The sequence below is a fragment of the Xiphophorus couchianus genome, chromosome 8, assembly GCF_001444195.1.
Source record: "Xiphophorus couchianus chromosome 8, X_couchianus-1.0, whole genome shotgun sequence".
NCBI lineage: Eukaryota > Metazoa > Chordata > Actinopteri > Cyprinodontiformes > Poeciliidae > Xiphophorus > Xiphophorus couchianus.
In genome coordinates this window covers 18,100,259-18,127,594 of record NC_040235.1, presented here as the reverse complement: position 1 = coordinate 18,127,594, position 27,336 = coordinate 18,100,259, and the positions used below count along the sequence as shown (strand labels likewise).

The 27,336-nt window shown below is 38.0% G+C and overlaps 1 protein-coding gene across 24 annotated transcripts; it reads left to right on the top strand.

Annotated features, from left to right (window-relative positions):
- add1 (adducin 1 (alpha)) lies at window positions 1-26,341 on the top strand. 24 transcript variants are annotated; one of them, XR_003596405.1, is made up of 20 exons: window positions 1-146; window positions 7,179-7,387; window positions 7,498-7,660; window positions 8,011-8,162; window positions 8,705-8,785; window positions 8,928-9,077; window positions 9,162-9,305; window positions 9,386-9,484; window positions 9,762-9,935; window positions 10,614-10,964; window positions 14,647-14,742; window positions 14,857-14,949; window positions 15,303-15,320; window positions 17,052-17,138; window positions 18,293-18,449; window positions 19,552-19,899; window positions 21,092-21,181; window positions 21,891-21,924; window positions 23,917-23,970; window positions 24,386-24,485. XR_003596405.1 is itself a non-coding variant. In XM_028024526.1 (20 exons), the coding sequence occupies exons 2-19, from the start codon at window positions 7,193-7,195 to the stop codon at window positions 23,966-23,968; spliced, it is 2,466 nt and encodes an 821-aa protein (XP_027880327.1). In that variant the 5' UTR covers window positions 1-146; window positions 7,179-7,192; the 3' UTR covers window positions 23,969-23,970; window positions 24,386-24,518. The 24 variants fall into 24 exon arrangements, 17 of the variants coding, with proteins under 17 accessions (XP_027880327.1, XP_027880330.1, XP_027880328.1 ...); XR_003596406.1 differs by having other exon boundaries at window positions 21,891-21,928; window positions 24,386-24,428; XM_028024526.1 differs by lacking the exon at window positions 21,891-21,924 and adding an exon at window positions 22,452-22,467 and having other exon boundaries at window positions 24,386-24,518.
- The last annotated feature ends 995 nt before the right edge of the window (window positions 26,342-27,336 follow it).

The following is a 27,336-nucleotide window of genomic DNA, read 5'->3' as shown; positions in this document are numbered from 1 at the left end:
ATGAAGGTTCATGGGCGGGGGAGGACGGACGGGAGCGGAGATAAACCCACTCTGAAAGCACCAGGGGAGGGGAGAAAAACAAGGAGAACCCTCGGTCAGTCTTTGCTCGGCTTTTGTTTTAATTTCGCCACCGTATTAAATAGAGGGTAAGTAAATATGGGGCATGCTTGGCTTGTTATGTGCAATTTTGTCCGTGTTTTTTTTTTTTTTGTCTGCAGAAATCTGGCTGTATGTATTTGCAGTGGTGATCTATGCTTGGCTAATGTGTTGCGGGGGAGTCTAAACAGAGCCATTTCTGCAAATTATCCGATACCAAACGTCGACCTTTGCGTTTTTTTTCTTTCGATTTAAATGATTCACCTTCTCTGAGTCGCCTTAGTGTCTGGAAAGCAGCCAGGGAGGACACTTTGGGCCCGAGGTCTTTCGCTTTAAGCGTCGTTAGCTCTTGCTACCAGAGCAGGCCTTCAGTGTAGTTGCATTATTTTTGCATTTCTCGTGGTCTCGCTGCTGTAGGTGTGTTTTTGTATAAATGCTCCTCTGGGGAGTATGTCCCTCCTCCCCAACGATGGGTGTGCAAATCCCGTTTTGTTCAGCTGTGTTGCGAGTAATATTAGAGGAACGTCCATATGGGGAGCTGATAGTTGTACTTTTTATTTTTTTTATAAATGCATACAAGGTAAAAAAAAAAAAAAAAAAAAGAACAACAGCTTAATCAAATCCAATTAGACTGATTTAAATTTGGACAACATTAGATTTGTAAAGAACGGGTTGTGCAAAAATGACCAATGTCAGTTCATTGATTTCCATGGCAAAAGGTATAAACACCTTTAGCATGTTTAACAGGCACTTTAATAATAAGTTATTTGTATTATTAAATTATGATTATTTTGTTGGAATATTAAAGCTGTTATTACTCCACTGGTAACATAATAAGTTTATGAAGTTTTCTGAACAAATGCAGCTTGTGTAATCCAATGAATTTGACAATTTTAGTGTGTTTTGAAGCCTGACGATGAGGCTTACATATTGACATTATGAATGCACTGGATCCATCAGTGATCATGAACATAGATTTATTACATTTTGTGGATTTCACTGAGAGGTGGAACTGCCCAATTTATTCAGCATACCAGCACATAGAAATCACAATTGGAAATGACTTACTTGGGTCCAATATCTGTTGGATTGTTTAATTGTAATTTAGTGCCACATTGAGATTTTTTTCCTTTCTTTCATTGATATATTTGTCCATTTGGGGTGCCTTTTCTCAGCCATGCACTCTCAGACTGGATATATTTTAGTGATCAAGAAGGCACATTTTGTAATATTTTATGGGGAAGAAACCAGAACATGGTGAAATATAGCAAATCACATTATTTAACAATGATATTGCAGCTTTACGGTTTCCCAATATTGTGTAGCCCTTTTTAGAAGTATGTTCGCCATTCTGCTGTGAGAGATGTTGCAAAGCCAAACTGTAAAGACCGAAGTAAATACTTTCTGGTTCTGGTAATTCTGTTAGAACAACCAAACCTCCCAAAGGACAGGGCTCGGTTCTGTGACTCTGGTTCTGTGCTACCACCCTCAACACAAACTCAATTACTACATGTACACACTGGTTGTAGTTGCAGGCGCTATGTTTGTTTAACTCGCACTTTCCACACCCTCAACTGCAGTGCAGCTGAAAATGTGTTCCTCATTTTTCTGCCCTGTTTTTACTATATTACTCTCTCCTTCCTTCCTGTCCAAATACTCATTTAACTGTGTCTGCTTGAAGCAGTTCTTATGGTAAGGAAGCTGTCATGCCACAGCACCCACTCACTGAAGCTTCTTTTAACAATCAATATACTATTCTATTTTTGTTACAAGCTACAAAACAGAATGACACAGTAATAGCAGTCTGAAACTGCTAGTGGATTTAGGGAGACTGTACCAGGGATGATGTGTTTTATTAGAGAACCATGTGTCCGAGATGGCTCCAGTCGCTGCCATAGAATCATATGAGTATTTACTGTTTCTCTGTCTGTGGCTGGACTGAAGAACAGATGATGCATTTCCCATGCAGTTTTTTTTCCCTTTAGCGTATAGGAAACATTTTATTCTCTCTTAATTTAAACAACAGAATGAGATGTGTCGTCACAAAAACTTGAGCAAAAAAGGTGTTTTAAATTTGAAAAAAAAAATGGAGGTTGTGTTTTATGAAAATATAATTGTTACTTGGTGCATTAAAAAAAATCCATTCCGTATTTCATTTTTCATTTGTCAGATGAGCCATTGATGCTCATAACTACTGCAAAACTCTTCTGATACATAATTTATAAATTGCTTTTTTGCGAGATGTAATTCCCATCATCCACTACCCCTCCCTCACCAGGCATGTCTTGTTAATTCATTCATTTTTTTCATTATTATTATATTGAAGCAGGTGGTTTGTTTTGCCTCAAATCATGAATGAAAAATAATTTCAGTGGCTTTTTATAGGGATATTCTGTCTTATTTGCTAAATGTAGCAAGGATGACTTCTGATTTGTTTATTTTTTATTAATTTGATGGCAACTAGGAATGAGTATCATTTGGTCTTTAAGGGGATTCTTGTACGTTGCAGTTTCATTATTTCTCTTTGCAGTTGAAATGTTCTCAGTCATGCAACCTTTGTCTTTTTCTTCAGTTTTAGTTTCATCAGACCCCAGGACATTTCGTCAAAAATCAAAATCTTTACTCCCTGAGTGCAATGGAATCTTCTTCACTGAGTGGCCTTTGACCCTGTCTTGATATAGAACTAATTTACCAGTAGATAATCACATTTACCAGCTTTAGCTAGAGTCTTCACAAAGTCTTTGCTTTTGGTTGTGGGGTTGATGTGCATCATGTTTAGCAGCAAACACATTCATATATGGCATACTGAATTTCTCAGTTATTTGCAAATAAAAAAACATCATTCAGTCTTTAATTATAGAGCAGTTTTCATACATGAAGGCCACATTCTATTTTACTCATCCTGAGGAAAAGAAATTGCTACTTACCAGTGTTTGGATCAGTGACGGCAGTAATAAGCACATGTTGTTGCCTCACTCTCTTAAATCTAGTTCAAGTTTGCCTGTTGTCTCGGCATGTCAACAATAGACTTATCTGTGTACACTAATTACAGTTTAGAGCACGTAATGAGACCCTGCTTGACATGGTGTTAAATTCACACCAATTTTTGTTTGTGGTGGTTATGGAGACATGGAGAATCTGTTGTCATAGAATCACATGAGTGTCTGCTGTTCTTCTGTTCCTCTAATGAAAGGCATCCAGCACAGAGATCTTTAGATGTGTCTTGTTTGTGGCCTTTAGTTGGATATTAAAAACGGCTTATAAGACCAGTATGCATTGAAACTCTAACAACACTTTTAGCTCGGTTCTTAAACGTGTGTTATGATGATCTCTTCACTTAGTCACTCCAATGGCATGTTTTTGGAGAGGATTTGATGGATCTTTTGGACATTCAGTCCAAATTTGGAGAATTTGTTTTCAATGCAGACGTCTGTTTGTCAAAGTTGTGGGAAAACAGACTTCTCTGCAAATGTTCTCTGCATAATTAATTGGAACTGCATGAACAGAGTCCTGTTACTTCTACAATAATGGGACAATAAAATATAATTCACTAACAAGAAATATCACCAAGTTCTGAAGTTGATGTCCAGTCTGTGATTTAAACTTTCATGCTGACGTTTACAGTAAAATTAAGCCTATTGACTTCTGATGTGATGTGCCCAGTTGACTGGGCAGAGACCTGAACTCAACTCAGCAAGCTGCTAAAACATTAGACTTTAGTATTTAGGCAAATAAAGCAACACCTTTAAAGTTATGAAGTAGATCAAATTTTCTGTAACTTTTGCCCACGTGATTAACTGGAACCACCAGAAAAGCCAGCTTATGAGCCAAATTATCAGCGAGTCCTATCACTGCTTCACTATGTAAAGCTGTTCAGGAGAAGTGAGTCCATGCAGAAGAGAGCTATGTGGACAAAATACCGGTCACTACCAAAAGACTTCCTGAACATACATTTTTTTTATCAGTGACTGAACTGGAACATGACCACAACACTGTAATAAATGAGTTAATAAGACTAACAAAAGCTAGTGTGAATCTTTATTAAATGGAATCAGGGCAAAACTTTGGGTATATTCAATTAGGATTTTTATCTGATCCGTTGAAGAAACATTGTGTACATAATATGCATAGTTGTCTGGGACAAAGAAGTTAGTTCCCTCTTCTATTGCTATAAAAATAAATAGTCATTCTGTCTTGTAGCCCTGTTTAGGGAGTTCTTTCTCACTGATGAGTGGTTGGGTAAATTAAAGTTTTGATAGTCTGCAGAATCCATTCATCCTCAGATGCTTTCAGTTTTCTCTCAATGAGTCCGTGACATGATTTTAATATGAAATGACTAACAGACTTGTTGAAAGGTTGTCATCCTTGGGAATCTGGTTTGCTTGCCGTGTGATGTTAGCCTGCTGCTTTTCTTACGTAACAGTAATCTTTAAAAGGGATGTCTTGTGTTTCTATGGTAATAATTTTGGTTTCCATGGCGACTGCACTCTCAACAGGAGCAGAGGCTCATCGAGTACAAAGGGCCTACATTTCTGTGGAGAAAAGGGGATTCTGTTGAAACGACAGCCTTTGACATAGTTGGAGAACACTTCCTGTCTCTGTGGCTCTTTTACTGCTAAGCTGTCGACAAAAAATAATCAACCTTGAAATCGTGTTTGTGTCAGCCATTGTTAACATTGGCTGGAAACATTAATGTTGTCTCTTGCATCAGAGCCAGATGTAATCAGTTGGTGTCAGTGAGCGCAGCAGGAATTTAATGTGAACAGATTGATTGGAAGATGCTTATGGAATGACCTAATTATGTTTCAGTGTGTGTGTTTGGCTTATAACCTCAAAGTTGTTTCTTTGAGGACCACACGATTCCTGTTGTTGTTTTTACCAGTTTAACTGTATGTAATGTATTTCTGTGTTGTAGTTTCTTATTGAGTGCTTTTGGTGCATTGCTAAACTGTAAAAAATGCATGATGTTAATGTTTAACTGCTTGTTTACATACTTCGAGAAAACATAATGAACAAACTGACTGAAGTAAAGCACTTCTAAGCAACATCTATCATTGATTATGAAAGTTCCTATACTTTTTCATTAGCCTTGAGTGGATCCTGTTTGCATCTAAAATCTGACTGTCATTAGTTATTAATAAAGGAAGTTGGTGTATTTTATTTTCTTCGCACAAAGTAATTGACAAAGTAATTTTTATTATACTCTATGAAATCTACACAAAGGTTTCTTTAGCCTTGTTTGGTTGATTTTATTTTTTATAAGAGTGTAGATTATTGAATCTGTTCACATTTGTCTTTTCCAACTGTCTAAATAAATCCACTGTAGTTTACACACACAAAGCGTTTAATAGAATATCTTGATTGTTGTATCTGTTTGGGTTGTGTTGCTTCTTTAGTTTGGATTTTTCTCTGGACTCAGATGTTTCGTCTTTCTGCTGCTATAGAAACACAAACATGAACGACCAACAGCAAGCTCAGCATGTGGTTTTAAGGCAATCTACAACAAAGTGAATTAGATCTGACAGAGAGTCCGGAAGCATTAGGACCCTACAGTAGGAATCAGGCTGACACAAACTGCAGACACTGCAGGGTTGTTGAGTCGCTTTGGCTGTTGGATTCAACTTCAAGGCTGTCAGACATTGTTAAATCTGATTTTTAAACTACATTTGAGTGTTTATGTGAAAGCATTGGTACTTGTGGATTTACTTATATTATTGGATTATAACTAGAACCACTAGTAAAATAGTATCACAGGGATACATCACCTCAACTGTCTACTAATATTAATTTTGCTGTATTCTGAACCAAGATGCAAAGAGACAGTTGATTTTTATTGGTTTTGTTTGAACATTGATGGAAACAGACAGAAACACCGAGCGGTTCTGTCGGTTCCCACAGTGATGCTGCATGCTTCGAGTCGGGCCAGCAGTTGCACTGGGAGTTGTGGCTGAACATTTGTATTGATGCAGACTAATGGGCTGCCTCAGCCTCTGTGAATACTCGCTTGCGTTTTTTCTCTTGCAAAGTCTGCCTGTGTCCAGCTGGAGTCGAAACTTGAGTTGGCTGTACTGTGACAGACGGGTGGAGACCACTGATCTACTCCAACACTCGGCAGTTATCAGGAAATGGACCAGATCTCCACCTTTAATTTGTCTTTTATCTGCCCTTCGCTTGCTCGCTGTTTTCTTTGGGGGATCGTTTTTCAGCAGTGAACAAATGGAGTAGATAATGTTTATAAATTATTCATTCCTTTGCTTACAGTAGATTAGTAAAGTCAATGCCATGACATAAAAAAACAGCCAACTGGTAAAGAACTACTGCGCTGGAGTGATTAAATCTTGCTTTGTGATTTTTGTGGAGTTTCTTTGCCAATCATTGATCAGCTATGCTAAACTAGCTTGTCTAGTTCATAGAGGAATCAATCAGAACCTCTGTGAACTAGAGAAAGCAACTGCATGAGTATGGCAGGAAGTAGGAGAGGGAGTGGGTTCATTGACTTTGTGAAAGACTGGCATCCTGTCAGTGGTATACCCCGCCTCTCTACCAATGACAGCTGGAGATGGGCACCAGCTCCCCTGGGACTCTGCAAGGAAAAGCGGATGTCTCAAATATAATTTTTTTATTTCAATTTACTAGGAAAATCTTACCTATCAGTGTAAGATTTGCTATGAAATGAGAAATTTGCTATGAAATTGGGAGCCTGTATGTCCTGAAAATAGTGAAGGAACTCGACTGTTTGCCAGGATGGATTTTCTTTTATTGCACAATCCTTTTTTATGCAGTGTTTAGAATCAAAGAATCTAGTCCAACCCTACGTTGTTAATTCCTTTTATCTGCACACAAACATAAGAAAATATACCCAGCATGTGTGTAGAAAAAAAAGCATTAATCTTTGAAAGCTTGCTAAGAATGGTTTAGTTTAGTGTTCAGCTGTGTACTTACTCAAAAATCGGAAAAATATTGTCTCATCCCTAAAGAGACTCTGGTTAATCTCTCATATTTTATTATGTGATGACACGCAACAATGTTTATGACGCAGCAATAGAAAATGTTAAGCCTTGTCTTCTCCGTTCTTGCTGCAGGAGGCCAACTCAGGATGAACGGCGAGTCAGGTGCCGGGGTGGTGACGGCCCCCCCTCCCACCACCGTCCCACACAAGGAGCGGTACTTCGACCGGGTGGATGAGAGCAGCCCCGAGTACCAGAGGGAGAGAAACATGGCGCCGGACCTGCGGCAGGACTTCAATATGATGGAGCAGAGAAAGAGGGTCTCCATGATCCTTCAGAGCCCCGTCAGTCTAGTTACACTCCCTGCCAATCAGATCAATCGGGGAATATTAAAATTTACTGTAATGCACAAGCTGGCAACTTTAAAACCATCTTCTTTGTACTCAACTGACAGGCTTTTTGTGAAGAGTTGGAGACGATGATCCAGGATCAGCTGAAGAAGGGGAAGACGCCCACCAGTCTGTTGGCCTTGCAGCAGATCGCAGACTTCATGACCACCAGCATGCCTTCCATGTACCCAGCTGCACCACAAGGAGGCATGGCAGCGCTCAACATGAGTAAGCAGGAATGAGTGATTGTAGAGGACTTTCTGACCTCAGCACTGCTATGTCTGCACTCACAATGAGTAATGCGGAGTATGGCATAGTTAACTGCAGGACAATGACACCAGCTGTGTTTCACTAAGCATAATAAGTTGTTTTCCTTGTTTCTTTTAGTGTTGTACATGGCAGAGCCTCCTAACATCAATTTGCATAAAAATGGAGCTTGTCTGCAGAGTTTTTTATTACAGTGTGTATAATTGACTTATGTTATGTAAAGTACCTTGAGAGCTGAAACTGCACTGAATTAAATAAAGTAGTTTTGTAACTGATTGCAATCTTTGCATGCTGCCTATTTCTCTCCGTAGGTTTGGGAATGGTGACGCCAGTCAATGATCTGCGAGGCTCAGACTCCATTTCCTACGACAAGGGCGAGAAGCTTCTCCGCTGCAAACTGGCTGCTTTCTACCGGCTCGCTGACTTGTTCGGATGGTCTGAGCTCATCTATAACCACCTGACAGTAAGATTCCTCTCACATGGAATAAAACGGTGCTCCTTGAACAATTTTATTAACCCAGCAGATTACTGAATAAATGTAGATTGGAATTAATTTGCATGTACAGTATGTAAAGTTTTAGTTGTGGTAACTTTGATTTGCTTGGGCTTTAAGAAAAACAAATGGATTCCATCTCAAATTATCTTGATACTAGGATTACACAAAGTAGGAATTTCACATAAAAGCCTCATTAATTTCCATGCGTTGGTTTTCAAAATAGTAAAATATAGAGTTAAGTAGGTAAGTTGTAGGCAAGTAAATATTCTCTAGAAGTTTATTTAAATAATGACTTCCATATTATTTGAAGAGTAGTTTTTTATCCATTTCAGAAAGCTACAAGTGATGTTTATATTTAAACACAAAATAAAACAGTAACTAAAATGTTACAGTTTTGATTAACCATTTTAGTCAAGACTTTGCAAAGAGTACAGCACCTTCCTGGGATTGTTGGGATTGGATCGGGAATAATAAATTATAACTTAACTTGCACATCTTTTGTTCTGTAGGTCAGAGTGAACTCAGACCAGGAACGCTTCCTCATTGTTCCCTTTGGGCTCCTTTACAGTGAAGTCACTGCCTCTAGTTTGGTAAGAGTCACTGTAGACATTTATTAGAATTTCAATATTTTTAAACAACTTCACATATGTTGTTTTCCTCACATTTTGAGGTACTGAGTGAAAGAAGTCCATAAGACAACTTTGAGCATCCTTCATGTTGAATCACTTTCAGGTAAAGATTGATCTTCAAGGTGAGATTGTAGACCGAGGAAGCACCAACCTGGGGGTCAATCAGGCTGGCTTCATGCTCCACTCCGCCATCTATGCTGCACGGCCTGATGTCAAGTGTATTGTACATATACACACAGCGGCAGGTGCAGCGGTAAGCTCACACGATGTCTTTAATGAGCAACGTACTGCCTATAGCTATCGAGATGTTTCATGACACTCTGTGCTTCTTCTGCAGGTGTCAGCCATGAAATGTGGGCTGTTGCCTATCTCACCTGAAGCTCTGTCCCTCGGGGAAGTGAGCTATCATGATTACCACGGCATATTGGTGGATGATGAAGAAAGAGGTCTCATACAGAAGTCTCTTGGGCCGAAGAGCAAGGTACCTCCAGGACGTGAAAGCGAAAATAAGTCGAGCAAATCTTGGGCTATGTGACTTAGATGTTTTTGTCTTTCTTTCAGGTTCTCATCCTCAGGAATCATGGCTTGGTGTCAGTTGGAGAAACAGTGGAGGAGGCTTTCTATTACATCCACAACCTGGTGACTGCCTGTGAAATCCAGGTATGTCTAACCTGAGGCCTGTAAAGTTACTTTATCTGATAGATTACATTTGAACAAATGAGACATCAAATTCATTTAGGTTTTTATTTGTCCTCATCTTCCATAACAACTACCATTATCTATTGTCTCCCCAAAACCCCTCCTTTCTTCTTGTTGCTGTTTGCTGCACATCCTTGCTGTTTACGTCCTACTTTCCACCTTTTTTTCCCCGTTCATTTTTCTCTCTGCTCTGGATCTGTCTGTGGTTTGTCTCCTTGTATTCCTCAATGTTTTTCAGGTGCGAACACTGGCCAGCGCTGGAGGGCCCGACAATCTGGTAATGCTGGATCCTGCTAAGTATAAATCAAGGCCACGTGTCCCTGAGCCAGCAGGTGACGGGTCGTCAACACACCCCAAGTGGCAAATCGGGGAGCAGGAGTTTGAGGCTCTCATGAGAATGCTCGACAATTTGGTAAGAACAATGTGCGCATACTGCTCAAACCTGGTGTTTATATTATTATATACCTGAATGGTATTCAGGAATGGTACAAATTTGTTGTGCTAGCACAGGCAGGTCAAGCTAATGGATACTGGAAAAAATGGTTGAGTTTTGTTGTGTAAAATATGGGGGGAAAAATCAACACTTCTAGATAATAATGCACTTCATACTTTTTCTTTCTTTTTTTTTTTTTTTTTTTTTACATCCTTTTATATTTGAAGTATCACATTTTACTTTGATTTCTCAAAAATTCTGCATTCATATTCAATAAATTGGAACATACTGTATGTCCCAATGAGTCTCTTTTGTCAGATTAAAAGTACCTTTTGAATATAACTTTTAAGCAAGTATTAAACACATGCATATATGTTTAATACTTGCAATATGTTTTTGAAAACATATTTTTAGTTGGTGTGATGTAATATTAAAATTTTAATATTTTTTCATTAACTGCTAGAACAAATAAATTCGCTAAGACATCGGTCTCTCTCTAATCTATTTAAAGTGTTTTATGTGGTGATGGAGTTACTGAAATAAATGTACTTTTCTATAGTATTCTAACTTATTGAATGGGTCTGTGTATATATATATATTTTTATAAATGTTCACAGGATCAACTTCTAACTCCTGCTGTTTTCTCCATGTCTCCAGGGCTACAGGACGGGCTATCCTTACCGCTGCCCGGCTCTGCGAGACAAAGGTAAAAAGTACAGTGACGCGGAGCTCGCTTCCTCCGCCCACGGCAGTTACTCCTATGGGGAGGACAGCGACTCAGGCGCTCGCTCCCCGCTGAAACACAGCTTCCAGCGCGGCCAGCGCGACAAGACCCGCTGGGTCAATGCCGGCAGCCGGCCCGACGAGCCCTACGAGGACGGGCCCGACGGCACCAGCCCCAAGTCGAAGCCTAAGGTGTGGACGAACATAACACACGATCACGTCAAACCCTTGCTGCAGTCTCTCTCGTCCGGTGTCTGCGTGCCAAGCTGTATAACCAACTGCTTGGTCTGTGCCTACCTTATTGTTCATAGTATAGAATTTACAGCTACCTTCTTGGTAGCATTGGGTAGCTGTTCGGCATCCTGAGGGAGTGGGGAGACTAAAATGGAAAAGTAAAGCTTGAATATCAATTGATGGTTAATTATGTCATAAACTTTCATTAAAAAACCTGGTGACCCACAATCTACCTCTGTAAAAACCAGTGTCTAATTACTGTTGGACTTTTGTGTTTCGTTTCTGCTGCAAGTGAAGTACACCTACCAAACCACCTTTCTAAGACTGCACACTTGACTCTTTGTTTCCTTCTGGTCTCGAAAAGCTTCACGATGCCGGGCCAGCTGCCCACAGCATGCCCCACAGCATGTGTTGTTGTGAAATGCATTGTACATGTTGATGTTTTTCCCAGAGGAGCGAGCAGCAGGGGTGTGGCATGAGTCCTCAGGTAGGCAGGTGAATGCAGCAAGACAGGGATGTTGCTGCTCACCACACAATCGCTCATCCTCAGGGCAACAATTTTTTTTTTCTTTGCATCTTGATGCTGACTTTTTCTGTTTCTTAAAAATGAATCCAACTATTATTTAAAATCAGGAGAATCTAGATTTGCTGAAGACGCACGTCGCTTTGCTGTAAAGATGAGTCTTTAATCCATTTTTCAAGGAACCAATGGAACGGGGCATGCCTCTGAGAATATTTATTTTTTTCTGGAATAGTGACAAAAATATGAATTGAAACTGAAAGTTGTAGCTTTATCACCTTACAAAGCTTTTGGCACCTCTGGTAAAGATGTATGAAGAGCCTTCAAATAAAATCATCTGTTCTCACACAGAAGTATTTATTTTTTAATTTACCCATAAATGTTTATTTATTTTGGATACTAGAGAGACAGGGGGGGGGACAATCTTTTAGGAAATCACTAGATTGCCCAAAGCTGCTGCTGTTCCTTTTTCGTGCACTACTTAGTTTAGTTCACAGGGTTTCTACAGGTTTATGGTCTCTAGACCTATATAGTCATAGAAAAAGATTGACTTGTGTGTGGCAGCCTATATCTGTGTTGCTTTGGCTAAATGTTCTGGAGCATTGTTCTGAGCCTATTTCAAATTTTTCCATGATCTCTATTCAAGAAGGTCAACAAGTTCATGATTGAATACACTATAAAACAGTCTTGGGGCCTTCACAAGATAAAAACTTCCCACAGCATCACAGATCTTCCACCATACTTGGCACTTAATACTTGCCATGAGTCATTTTCTCCCCCATTTGTCTTTTGTTTCAACCAAGACGTACCTGGAGTGTTTGTTGCAAAGAAACTCACAGTTCTAGTTTAATTCTCACTACTTTTAGTTGTTAAAAAATCTTAAGATTGGCATCAATTTTCCAGGTGATCAAGTTAGTCACAGGTTGGTTTTTCAGTGTAAATTGTACTTCTACAATAAGAGGAAGGTGTTTTTACACATCTATAGCGGGGGTTCCAGTATTTGTTGGGGTGCTATATAAAAAAGCTTCAGTGCAACCTGCTTATTCATTTTTTCTTGCTACTCCTAGTTTATTTTGCCTCTAATTTTTTTTTTGTCTAATTTTTGGTTTTAGTTTTATTCTGAAAAGCGGCTTCTATAAAATCTTCAGTGCCTGCATGATTAAATTTGTTTTAAGAAAAAAAAAAACAACATAAAAGACATAATAAAATCTGACTTGACTTTTTGAATCAACTATCTCCTGTTGGGAAAGTAGGAAATGTTATGTTGTGAGACTCTTTCTCAGTGAGTATATCATCTTTACATGTTCATCTCATACTCAACCAACCCAACCCTGCTGTACCCATCCAGCACCTTTTCCTCATCTAGCTCCCCCCCTCCTCTTCTGGTTTGGCAACCATGCAACCGAACTTGGAGTAAACACAGGAATGAAGTCATGAGATTTTGCTCCCCACTGCAAGTTACATGCTTACGTTAAAATAGTTCACTAGGTGGCATGAAAGTTGGTGTTATATCTTCATTTGCTGCTCATTCCGTTTAATGCTAGAAATGGATGAATAATTTCCCTTTTAATCACTCTGAGCATTACCAAGTTTACACAAATTTGATAAACTCAGCACAGGGTTGTGAAAGATTTCATCCTGTGCAAAGAGGATGTTCTTTGTTTTTAGCGTTGTGATGGTAGCTCCCATTTGTCCCAAAATATCCGAGTGTTCTCGGGTGTGTTTCTTTCTTATCTCTGTTGTCCTTGTTGTGTATCAGCCTGGAAAATGACTTTGGTGATGCCAGCTCACCCCTCACTGCCACTCTCGCTTCGTAAGCCAGCCTCATCGTCTCAGTCAGCCACCCAGCCACCTCTCACCTCTCCACCACTCACAGCCACTCAGCCCTCACATCTCCCCACACTGCCCCAGCCCTTTTTTTTTTCTTCTTGTTGACCCATGCTGTTATTTGTCTTCAGTTGATTTTCAGTGTAATTCTGTTTGGTTTTAGTTTAAATGGTAGATCAATGATGATGACAAATGACTTCCATTGTTACAAAACAACAGTGATAAATCATATTATAATTTTTTCATAAAGTGGATTCAGGAGCAGAAATTTTCTTAGTCGAATTAATGAAATAATGCAGACAGGCAAACCCCACCATATAAGCCGATAAATCTGGTGTCTTGAAACAAGCATCACTTGTATACCACGGCCCCATTATTATTATTATTATTTTCAGAGGTTCTTACTTTCATAAATTAATGAACAAGACTTATTTGCTCAGATATGAGATTAAAACTCAGATTCCAGGATTTGTAGGTTCTGGTCTGATACCTGTATGTAAACATCTTTACATATTTTTCAGTCTGGAGCATTTCAAAACATTTGGTGCTAATTTTGTTCCTGGTTTGTAGAAGTTAATGTGAATACACTACCACAAATATTATTGTGGCCATAAAAAGTACAAAAACAATTTTAGTACAATTTCAGAATTCAAAAAGTAGTGATATTGCTAGTTTTTGTGATTGGAATTAAGCCTACTCTTAGAAAAACTAAGAAATAACTAAGCATTTTAACTCCATGTGTATTGTCATTATCTGCATTCCATTATATGTGACCTCTACTACTTTCATTAGTAAATATTTCATAAAGTGTTATGAAACCTATTTACCCAATGGGTGAAAAAAACCAACACAAATTTAAATGAAAAGTTGCATGTCCTGCTGTCTCTCCTTAGTTTCCAGTAGCCAAGATACTTTTCAATCAATAATACATGAAGATATTAAAATAAGGAAAGAAAAAGATAAGATATCCAAATACTCTCCTGAATCAAAAGTAATGTATTTAATGCTCTGCCTCGTGCTGCATAAAGAACAAAAATTCTTACAACGTCATTAAGATGATATTTAAGAACAGCTGATGTGATGGGTAGGTAACTGATTCCCACTTGTGCCTAATTATTTGCATGCAGTAATCCTCAAAAAATATCCTAGATTTTCTAGGATCATAAAAATAAAACATGTTAAAACCTACCTAAACCTTCATCATCATTGACTCACTTTAAAAAGTAAGTCATCAAACTTTGTGGATTTTTTTATTTTATTTTGCATGATTTGTAAAGCCTGCATTGAGTTATGTCTACATATATTTTTGTGCTAGTTTTATTTTATTTTTTCTTGCCATTCGGTGTCCCTGTTTTAACTGTTTAACACTTTACATCGTGTTTACAGTGGACTAAAGAAGAAAGCCTTCGCCAGGCTGGAGTAGCCAATCAGTTTATCCCACTGAACACCGACCCAAAGGAAGTCCTGGAAATGAGGAATAAGGTATTGTAGTGTTTTTGTGTAGTTAAATGTCGCCTCATTTGAATATTTGAAACTCTACAACAAGATATGTTTCACTCTAACCATATAAAAAATGTATTTTTGTTTGATTGTTAGATCCGGGAGCAGAACCTGCAGGACATAAAGACTGCAGGACCCCAGTCTCAGGTTCTGTGTGCTGGCACTGTGGTGGAACGGACCTTTAACCAGGTCAGTGTATGATGTTAACGCCTCCATGCTTCGCTGCTGTAACTTTCCTGACCTGGACTTGATGCTAATGAATATGGTTTGAATCACTTGTCCTTTAAGACAACTTAAAAGCAAATTTTCCAATACTCTCAATCCAGGTCAGGAGGCATGTCTGAATCAAAACAATATCAGAACAATGCGCATGAAGTTGTTCTGGACACTGAGCTGCATTGAAAAAAACTTTAAAATCAGTTAATTCCAATATTTTAATATTAATTACTAAAATTATTTCCTAATTAGACAACAAAAAGTCCTCTGTGTTGTTGTTAGGATGTGGGGGACTTCATAATTATGACATTATTCTTTGATCACAGAGATTGTCGTTCTTGCAGGTGAGTAATGTGTGGGAAAGGTAAACATAATTTGGTTTCCATATTTCTGCCAGCTCAGAATGCGTCCATTTTCATACCCAATTTTATTTATTTAGCAAAATTGTTCTGTCTTTTGAGCATCACAGCTACATTTACTACCTTTAGAGTTTCTAGTTTTGATATACTAAACAAAAGGTCCTGTAGTAACTAAGCAACAGTTCTCTTTATTTTTCTTATGCATGTGCAAGGTTTTCCCCTCATGGTTTGGAAAGAATTCATAACATGAAGACTTGACTCATTGGTTCTGTTTGCATGGCTCGTGTTCAAGATGCTGTGAATGTTTTTGCCATTTCCTTTTCATTTTCCTGGAGGGGAATTGGACTTTATCCTCTTTATGTCTTTAGATTTTTAGGTTCAAGTCAGTGCAATAGTAGTGACATCTTATGAGGCATGACCAATAGTCTCCTATACCCCAACCAGCGTTGACCATCATCTTGTGTTGACAGTTTGAAAAGCATGATAATAATGGCTACCACTTTCTCTGCTGCCATGCTTTTCATAACTTGACTCCATTTTTCTACAATGGTTCCTGTGTGCATGTACTTCCCTCAAGTGGTTTTAGTATGCTTGGGTGTGCAGGTGCTTTGAAAAGGTATTCGTAGCCCTTCAAATTTGCACATTTTTTAATGTTACAGCCACAAGTCTTGGTGTATTTTATTGGGAATTTATCTGACAGACCAACACAACGAAGTGAACAATGATGAAGTGGAAGGGAAGTGATTCATAAAAGGTAGCATCTGAGTTTGATATTAATTCTTCTTTGTAAAATCGCTCAAATTCCATTAGATTGGATGGAGAGCATCTGCGGAGAACCCCCCCCCCCCCCCCCCCCCCCCAAAAAAAAAAAACTGTCCTGCCTGCAGCAGTCTATTGTTTGTAGGTTTGGACTAGGCCATTGTAACGCCATACACTTTGACACAAGCCATGCAGTTTAGTGCTGCTGTCCTAACTTGAGATGACCCTCTGCCCCAGTCTTGAGTGTTTTCCAGCATCTAGCAGGTTTTCCACAACTTTATCCATGACCTTTTCCTGTGTTCTGTGGTCTTTGACAGTTTGTTCACTAATGTTCTGTAGTGAACCTATAGGCCTTCTCAAACAAATGTATTTCGAAAGGGATTAACTTGCACTCCAGTGGACTCTCTTTATAATTTAGGATGCTTTCAAAGGCAACAGGTTGCATAAGATTTTATTTTTGTCTATTGGCCTTAGTGGGTTTAAAAGACTACCCACTACACAGTTCAGATTTTTACTTTGAGAAAAAGAAAAACATTGTATCTATTTTTCCTTTCACTTCAGTTCAATTATTAGCTACTTTATGTTGGTTTATCCCACACACTCCTGATAAAATACATAAAAAATTAACATAAGAACATGTGAAATGGCTCAAGCGGTTTGGATACTTCTGCAAGGCACTATATCTATAAACGCAACAGTGCAAAGTCAGTTTACATATTGTTAGCTAAAATGAGGACCCCCTAGAAATTGAGCAACGTTTTGACTTGCTAAAGAAAAATCCTGCAGAACTGCTTAATCTTCAAGATTAAAAAGTTTTCTTTGTTCTGCTTAAGAATATGTTCTGTGGGATGTTGCTGTACTCTTTCCCCCTGTTGTGTGAGTGTGACTGCTTGACAGACTGCTTATTTGGATGTACTCGATTGTGCTCCCCCCCCTTTACATGGTTTGCTATTGCAGGATGCCCCTCTGTCTGACTGTACAGACACTATTGATGGCCTTGATGTGTCCGAGGGGTCCTATAGTCCTGCTAAAACAATTAGAAAGGTACTTACTGCTCCAATCACAAATCTATTTGACCCTGTAGTGGGATACACAAGTCCGGGCAACTTTGGTCCAAATTTGGTACTGGAGTAAAGTTACACTGGGGGGCAAAAATTTGTTGGATGCCTTAAGAATTGCTTAAGTATTCTGGCTTAAAAATAACAACGAAAGACAATATTAAAATGTGTAAAGTTAAATTTTTGCTTGCAAATCTTGTTCATGTTTGGGTTGAAAACACATGAAGCGATTTTCTATAATGACTCTTCTGAGAAATAATTATCAAGAGAATTGACACTAAATTGGTGCATGGATCTGGAATCTGCTGAATCAGAGCAAAAAGCTATTTTATTTTTGTATTTTTTGCAGTTGTAAGTTATTCTCAAACTTTTCAATTTCATATACAAATTTCCTTGACTATCACCACTCCTTTTTCCCCCCTTTTGATTATGACAACTTACTTAGAGAAGCTCAAGGTATCTTGACTGAGTGAAGCTTAAATGTTTGGACTGTTTACTAATCCACTTTAAACTTTATGCAAAAAAAGGTTTTTAGTTTGATACTGATTTCAGCATAAATTTGGTCCAGGGGATGCCCACATCTAAAGCATTTTGATTAGTTGTTCAGTCTCAACGGGTGACTCCTTTCCTAACACCCTTCTTAAAAACATTCTTCTTATTGAAGCTCTCTCTGTGATTTTTCTTTCTTTTTTTTTTCTGGTGAGAAATTGAATATCTGTATTGAAGTCTGAAATGTTTTGGACTCTGGACAAGTAATCAAAATGGTTGTATGGGAAATATGCTGTCTCATTGTCTACATCTGTTGCTTAAAGCAGTGCTTGTTGCTGACACTAGGGACGCTTAGACTTGTAGTACTCAGAATCAAGTTCTTTTGTCCTAAAAATCCTCATCATTATAAACCAAAAGTTACATTTCAGTCGATGTAGCTCATGATTTTTGCACAAGAACTGATATGTATGATTGTCTCTTTATATTGGAAACTAGCTTTAGGCTAACTTTAGCCACAGAAGCTGCTGATTGTTACTGACTGCCACTTCTCAAACTCTGTTTCCAGCCTTCTGGTTCTGCAGACCCTAGCTGTACTCAGAACGACCCCAACTTCTGATGCCGAATTCTTTTTCTCACTTGTGTGTCTTGAAGGGTGAGCTGGTGACCGCATCCAAGGCCATTATTGAGAAGGAGTACCAACCCAAGGTTATTGTGAGCAAGACTGGTCCGAACCCCTTCAATAAGCTAACCGACCAGGAGCTGGAAGAATACCGCCGGGAAGTGGAGCAGAAACAGAAAGGAGGTGAAGGTAAATGTGCCATGGGAGGCAGACCACACTAACATCTTTTGAATGGTTATCTCCAAGTGAAACAAAAAAATAATTCTGTAACCATAGTTAACTTTTTTTTTAACTGTGAAAAATTATTTTCTGATATAAATGAAAGCTTATCTACAACTTTTATGTTTTAGATAATGAGTTCCTTACAAATCAGTGACTTCTGCAATCACTCGTTATTTATGCTCTTTAATTAAATCCTTTAAAACTGCAGGGCATTCATCTTATCATTTACAGCTCATCATTTATTGCTGGTCCAGTCACAATAACAAATTTTGTTGGACTATAAGTTATACCAGACGTCATTGCGATAAACGGTAATATTGTTACTGTGTGACCATTTTCAAATAAAATAATGATAATAACATAATAATGCAAGAACATTTTCTCAAAACTCAATAAACTTTAAATTCTAATGACCATTTGACACTGGAACTGGAAGACATTTTAAACATTCAAAATAAATTAACATTGCAACAGAATCGACAAATAAAATGAATTATGAACTTTCTGTAGACAAAATTGTCCTTTGAAAATAAGGGCTCATTGAGACAAATGTACCAGACTGAAGACTTTTATCATCCAGTTTTTGGTAGAAAGAGAAACTATAAATTATGCAAATACAAATTTTAGTTTGTTTTAATCCATCATGTGATTGATTTATTGCTTATAGCGACAGGACTATTTATCCTGATAAATTTCGTATCATGAAATAATTCAGATTTATCATTGTCACTATAAACTACACTTAGACATGTTTGACACCCCCCAAAACTGTATATGTTGTTGGGATTGTGAGTTTCACTATTTTCTCAAATGAGTGTTCAGTGAGTGTGAATAAATTTGAAAATATGATTAAAGGAACTCACTGTGTGCCGTTTAGTGACACAAATTACACTTCTTTATGTGACTGGTGTCCTAAAGAAGCATATTACAAATGGGTACGTTTTTTTTTATTCAACTAGAGTTTTAACCTTTGCTTAATAAAATATAATTACTTTGTTCAACCTCATTGTTCAGAATGGCCAAACTATGTCATCTCTCCACACCAACATGCAAAAACATGGATTTACAGTGCAACAACAGAAGAACAGTATTAAAGGATCAATCTCCAACGCACCCAGACCAGAGCCAGAAGCCGTACCATCGGGTCAAACCACATTGTCCACTACTCTTCATCCTACTGATTCGTCCAGCTTGGAGGAAACCCAGCCTCCAGCTTCTTCTGATGGGCCTCCTGCCTCCCAGCCTGATTGCAGCCGCGCCGATTCTGCAGCGACGGTAGCAGATGATGAGCTTTCAGCAGGAGATGAGGTGTTGTCGACTCCTGATTCCCCACACAAGGAGTTCCACAGCGCTGTGGTGCGAGCCCTCATCAAGAACCCGCCGGATGTGGAAGCGGCAGAGGGAGATTGGGCCGCAGGTACACCAGATGAAACGGAGACATCCCAAAAAAGCTCTGGCCTTCCTCTCTCCCTTCCCTGCTCATCCCGGGCTTGTCTTACTACTTACCACCTCACTGGGAATCTGGGAATTCCTGCCTGCTGTTTCCTATCCTCTCTCTGAGGGATTGGAGTCTGCTGCTGCTATTGTTTCATCGTGTGCAAGCTCTCTCCTTTCCCGCATTTCATCTCCGAAGGCTCTGCTTGGTTGTTTTGGGTCCCTTTTACTCCCCTGAATGCCCATCTCTGATGTCTTGACAAAAGGCATCAAAGCTTTGGCACATTTGATCCTTCTTTGCAGTTTGATTGGACGAAGCCGAGGAGAGAGGATGCTTGGAGTTCTTCTCTCCTGGTGTAATAAAAGTCCTTTTGTAGTGAAATGTGAAGAAGCTGTTCCTGAGTTTGGTCATCCAATCAGATTATTAGACATCAGAGAAAACTTGTTAAACCCACCTACTCCGAAAATAAATGGACTCTTTTTCTTCTTGCCAACGTCTTTTTTTTTTTTTTTTTTTATGTTGTCATATGTCCCTTCTTATTTCCATAACATAATCTTTTGAAACTGGTTTTGGAGTTTTAGTTCTGCTTTTGTAGGAAATGTTTGAAATATTTTGCTGTTATTTGTTTGTGTGTTTTTGGTTTTTGTCTTTCTCCTGGTTTTTGAGTCCTTATGTTGTCCTCCCTCTTTTGTATTGAAACAAGCTGATTGACAATGTTTTTTTGGCATTTATAAATTAAAAGAAATGAATTCTCTTTAAAGTTTTGTTCTTACAGTTCAAGCCACATTTAATGGCAGCAAGTGGTAAGGATGTGTGAAATGGCTTAAGATTGTGTTGTAGTAAAATAATGTCACAATGACAGTTTAAGAAAAATGTAACTACATTTTTTCAGTGAGGTGAAAAAATAAGCCATCGTTTTTATTATTTTTACCAAAATGATACGATCTTGCTATTTTAAGAAGAACCTTGTTGGAGTTCTCTGTAGTAGAAACCCAAAAAAGGGCTGCTTGTATGATCTTTCAGTAAGCATATGATCAACAGAAAGACCCAAAACCACTCACTCTGTTGCAATAAAAGATGAGCTTATTTTACACACCTTTGTCAGGGCTGCCAACAAATGTGACTAGAACTGTAAATGCTCTGAGTGGCTTCTTATTGGGGATGTTTCTTTCAGATCCAGAGCAACAAGTAGAGGCTGAGGAGGATGACAAAGACCCAAAACCCACAACCACTCCACCGAGTACTCCTGTCAGAGCAGAAGAAGGTATGTTAGCCTGACGGCGTTAACAAAGTCGCTTGGTTTGGCATGGGGTTTGTTTCTCTCAGCTCTGGTGTTCAGGACTTACAAATGGATTGTGGAGGCTCCTGTCTCTGCACCTGCCCCTTCTCTCTTTGGGTTTGTTGTGCTCTTTAATACTACTACTACAAGGTTTGTGTTTCTTTAATAAAAGCCCAAGAGGAGTTGATTTTTCTCAATAAAATTTTTATGCAAATGTGCATAAGAATGTGCACATTTGCAAATTATTCTCAGCAATATTCCCTGCTGAGAAAAGCAGCGGGGAATATTTCAAACAGGAATTTTACTGCTTGATTATTGTTATCCCTCTTGGTCTTTATTACTGTTGGATTACACCTTTATCAGCATCATCAGTGATGATACTGGAACTGGCTGTAAAAATAAAACTTAATTTGTCTCTTTATTATACAGCTTCTGATTACTGGTGTAATCTGATACAGAAATGTTTTAACGTCTCTGTACAGTCTCTCCTCTCACTGCCATTCTCCATCTGTTTTGGGGTCTTCCAAAAATGGTCCCCCCTTTTCTTTTGTTCTTTTCGATCTTCAGTTATTTTCTCCAATTTTTTTTTGTTTTTTTTATTTTATTTTATTTACCATGTTGCTTGTGGTTTGATCTGCATAGACATTTGTTTCTACTTGTGCTTTTTCTTCTTTGTGGCTGCGTTTACAATCAGGAGATGGAAATACAAAAGAGTACCTGTTGCCATAGTAAGTATGTACTGTTCCACCTCCTCGCCACCCTCCTAGTTATTGTTCACCTCTCCATGTTTATGTTTGCTCATTTACCCTGTTTTTCTTTGCATGGCTTCAGTAGCAGACTTGGTTCTTTGTCCAAACTAACCTGTTTGTTGGGGTTTGTGACTATTCTTTCTCCTCTGAATTTCTAATTTGGGCTTGGTGGGGGTTATTTCAGAGCTCCTCTCTCTTCCTGTGTCTTCCTGTTTATTTTTTATTAGTATTATTTAGAAAAAGTATGTCACCACGGCAAAAAAAAAAAAGCGTATTTTTTCCTTACATCTTTTAAATTGGTATTGTGGAGCGACACTCATGAAGTAAACCTCACAGCCAGCTCACTCTTTTGTGTTAGATAACCTCTTTTCCTCCTGACAACTACTCACTGTGAAATTAACCAACCTTTCTTGCACATAAGCACATTCTTTAAATGTATATTTCTGTCTCATTAAAAACAATCTTTCAGTGGTTTAAAATGTGTTGAAATGTTGTCTGTCCTGCAGGCGTGTCCTTTACCAGGTACAGCAGTGCTTTGAGTGAAGCTTTCCAACCAAACTGGCTGCTGTCGGTTTAGCTTGAAACCTGGTCTCCAGTGTCTGTCTGTCTGTGGTGTTTGATCTTATCGCTGTTCTGACTGACTCGAGTTGTTGAATGAAGACGCTGCTAAAAGCTCTCTATGGTCCTGTTTCATACTGGTCTCCCTCTTTCGCATGGGCTATACTAAAAAAGAATAATGTCGTTGTTGTTGTTGTCTGGCAGCTTTTGGGACTGTTGTGGATGCTGTTTGTTGTTTTCAAGCTGACCATCTGGATGCAACAGATGTCTGTCTGAAGTATTTTTGAATGGGGTTATGGATGGATTGACAGAAAAATTGCTTTTCATGGTTTAGACTTCACTTCTTCAAAAATAGAGCTTTATAGACCTTTTATTTATATATATGTTCTTGCATACAGACAATCTCATCTACAAATTGGGCTGCTCAGTATGGAAAAAAATATTTTAGTCAGTAGTGACATCAGCTATTCAAAATTAAGTCTCATTGAATTTGATTTGAAAAAAAAGTATATTGCAGTTGAAGAACAGTGAAATGCCTTAAAATATGACGTTTCCCTGATTCCGTCTTGTCAAATCTCCTCTTAAATGTTTATTCAAATATAGAAAATTGTTTAAAAAAATGAAATTCAAATTGTACTTCATCAAACTCGGCATAACATTACGCATTAAGTTCAGACAAAATGGAACTAATTACACAAACAAACTAAATTACGAAATAAAGAAATGTTTATGCAGTGTAGAAAATAAAGTCTGTTAGTCAGGCCAGATAAAAACTAAGTTCATGTTAATTATAATGCTTGTAATATAATTACAAATATTACATTGCTTTTTTGGCATGAGAGCCAACTGGATTCATAAAAACTACCAATATTCTACACTACTTAAAGTTTGTGATTCATGAAGCTTTCATTGGAGACAAAAGACAGATATTCTTTATTCCTCCCCACCCTCAGGAAAACGGTGCTAAAATCTCATGTCATCGTATTTTTGTCAGACTGTTGCACAAACTAGATACTTGTAAAGTTTTACACCTATCGACTGCAGAAGTACATCTTTAAATATATATAAAAAATATCACTTGGTGCTAGTTTATCATGTATATTTTCCTGAGAACTTCTGCACTCCAACAGATTGGTTGAGTTTAAAAAACAGACGACAAAAAAAAAAAAAATGGTGAACTCAAATTCTTAACTCCTGGCGCTTTTAATGCGTAACCTACATACGGTCTTTTGTGATTTTATAATTCATGACTACTTGAATGACTAATGAGCGATTAATGAGAATGGCTCCAGAGTTGACTTGTGCGTGTTGTTGTTTTTATTTTATTTTTTAAATATTGAAACATTGTTAAGTCTTTGGACTTTCACCAGTGCTTGTTTTGTTCTTTTTCCACTTTATTCTGTTTGTACACAGGGTACAAATGAACAAGAGAACTGCAGTCATTAAGATTTCCCTGTTTAAGTGAAGGTAAAACAAACAAGAAACATGTGCACAAGTTTTAATGTCAGAAAGAAGAAATACTGGCGATTGTTTAGTCTGTTATGTTGCTTATTGGCACTTCTGAAGGAGATCTTTGTAATATATTTATGATTTTAATGGAGCGTTCTTGACTTTGTTTTGAGGTACACTGACTGTGAAGTGAGTTATTATAGTGTGTGTTTATCCTACACTCTTATGGTTTTCGATAGAATGTCACTTGTGGGAGTGAGCGACTTTTATTTAGACTCAAACCGCTAGTTTCTTTATGGAGTTGGTCCTTTTCATGTAGCAAATTGTATGGATTTCACCGTTTAACCAGGAAGTGACTTGCTGATACTTTACTGTCGCATAACCATCAGTTTGTTTTTAGCGTTCTGTAACTCTCCCTTTCCCCCCCCATCAGAGTCATTGCCTGAACAAACCTTTAAGGATGAGAGTGATGCAGCCACCCTGAGACAGACCCTTCCAGATTTAACCCCTGACGACCCCTCCGAGGCTCCGGCTCTGCTCGTCGAAGACTCCACCCCAGCAGCTGCCACCACAGAGGCAGCTGACGGGGAGGAGGCCGCTGACGCTGGGGACCAGGAGGGAGAGGAGTCTCCCAGCAAATCCCCCTCCAAAAAGAAAAAGAAGTTCCGCACACCTTCCTTCCTAAAGAAAAACAAAAAATAGACAGTCCTGAATCGGAGAACGTTGGATAAGTCTGGCCTCAGCTTCATTTTGGTTCTTGTTTTTTTTTTTTCTGTCAATATACTCTTCAAGTGAGCCACACTTCCACAATTATACTTTGGTTCTTTTTGTATCTTTTGTAACAAGCTTATTAACCTGCTTTTGCTTATTAGTGTGTGCCAATTTTGTATACAATGTAAAAAATAATCGCATTAAGGTTTTTAATTATTAAAGGCTTTTAGTTGTGAGTGCAATCTGTCTCATACACTCCACCTGGTGTTTATGCATGTCTATAACTACAGGTTCACATGCTTAGTGACGTTGGAGAGTTTTTTTTTTGTTGTTTTTTTTTTTAATTAACCAATGTAACCACTAGAATGTATAGGGATTGTATCTAAATATGTCTGTCGCTGTAAGGCGAGGAGGTTCTAGCCTCTCATTGAGCTGATGGAGATTTATGACAAGTGCTGACTACAAATTTCATACATGCATCCCTGAAGCTGTGCACTCATTTAATTACGTCAGCAGACGGGAGAGCTACAGCCGAGCTACTTTGGAATAGTTATATGCTCTTGTCCAAAATGCAATAATTCCAATGAAATTGTTCAATCTTAGCCACATGTAATGCTTATTCTTCTCTCTCTCTCTTTTTTTTAAACATTGCATTGCTTACTGACATGGTTCTTTATTTAATGCTGGTCAAATACCTTACAAGCCATATTAAGTAAGAACACTGCTCTGTTATGCAAGGTTAATCCTGCCTTGTTTGTAACTAACATTGTGCTTGCTGATCAGTCTAAGGCGTCATGCAATGTATCTGCCACTGGCTGCAAGCCTTTTATTGTGAAGGAATGTGTACATTTGTATTTTTTCTTTTATTCTAATGGTTTCATCATGACTTTTGTATTTGCTCTCTTGTTTCACTTTACAAGCTCTATACAAGCAGCTATATTACATCTAGGTTTTAGTTTGGTCTCAGATTAGATTAATCCATTATTGTGTTTTGTGAGAGGGAACTGTGGCCCCTTTTCTGTCCTAAATCCACAGCTTTTGCCACATACTGCTTTTATCCAGTTCCATTTATTCATGGAGAACGTCTTACAAAGCTGCATTTTCAATCATGTCTTATAACCATAGATCTGGACGTTTACTTGGTAAAATAAATTGTGAAACCTGGGCTGTGAATACCTGTTGACCGTAAAGACAATGTACACTGGAGAAAAAAAACAACAACTTTTGTTGTGATTGCGATCGATAGATGGGGAAAGGAAGCAGTTTGATGTTCACATTCAGGCCACTTTTCTTAGTTTTTTTAGGCTTAGGTTGTTTTTATTCATCCTGCTTTAACAAAGAGTCCTGAAGTGCTTTAAGAAATTGGCCACTGATGGCAAATATGATTGACTTGCATTGCAATGAAGGGCTTCAATCTGAATTTGGGTTATATTTCAACTTTTTTGTGCTGATACCACTACTAATGTCCCCATATTCATTTAAATCAGCCTTAGTTTATTTTATTTTGTTTTGTTTAATCTTACATTATGCTGATTTGTGTTTGTCTGAATTATTCCCAATTTAAATATTTGGTTACTACTCAATTTACAAAGTTATTAAACCACTTTTTTTTTCTGTCGTCATGGATCCACCTCTATTCTACAATGACAAATAAAAAGAAACACTACCATGAAAAGCAGAATTGTGTGATTGGTTCTTACAATTCTGTATAATTCTCTACAATGAGCATCTCCGAATATCAATTAACAGGTCATTCCTCTTGTTTTAGGTCTACAGTAGTGTTTGACTAGATCATTTTGACATGTCTATGATTGGATTTAACTCATCCCATTTCAGCTCTCAGAATGGCAGTGCTTTTAACTACACTATAAGCTGCAGTCCCTGCATCACATAAACTTGAAGCTACAACCAACACGATTGACATGGGAAAGGTATTTGGGGGAATCAGAGAAAATGGTTATGAATGTAGTACATGCCACACTTTTTACAATTTTGTGTATAAACAAACCCCACTGAAATGTATAGTTTCCTTTCTGCTGTAAAGGTAAAGTACTACTACTACTACTAGGTCTATCACAAAATCCCAAGGAAATATATACAGGTTGGTGATTGCATTCTGACAAAATGTTAGTAAAAACAGGCATGTGAGCACTTTGCCAAGCTACTGTAGTACTGAGTAATAACACCCAATCAAAGCCCATATCATCCAACCAAAACATGCTAGGTTTATTAAATTTGAAGTCCTTACAAGGTCGACTGAGTTTGTTTACATTATTATGCCTGTAAGTATCTGCTGTGTGTTAGCACATATTTATTCATTTAATTAAAAGCAAAACAATTATATACAATAGCAAAAATATACAAGTCAATAAAATGAAAGGCAGCAGAAAGAAGAAAAAAATCTTATATCTGCCCCTTTCATCCCAAAAATATATTTAAACAATATCTATTTACAAAAAATAAAACTACCCAAAAACAACATCAAGCACTGTTCCAACTTTCAGCAAAGTATTTGCTTAATTTAGTTTTTTTTAGTCCCAAAAGAAAATACAACATAGTAAAGATTAGTATGTATATTTAAACAACTAAAAATGTAAACAATATAAATTTAGTTGCCTTACTAGTACAGCAATATACTTGGCAAGTGCTCTAAATAAACCTAAAAAGTGAATT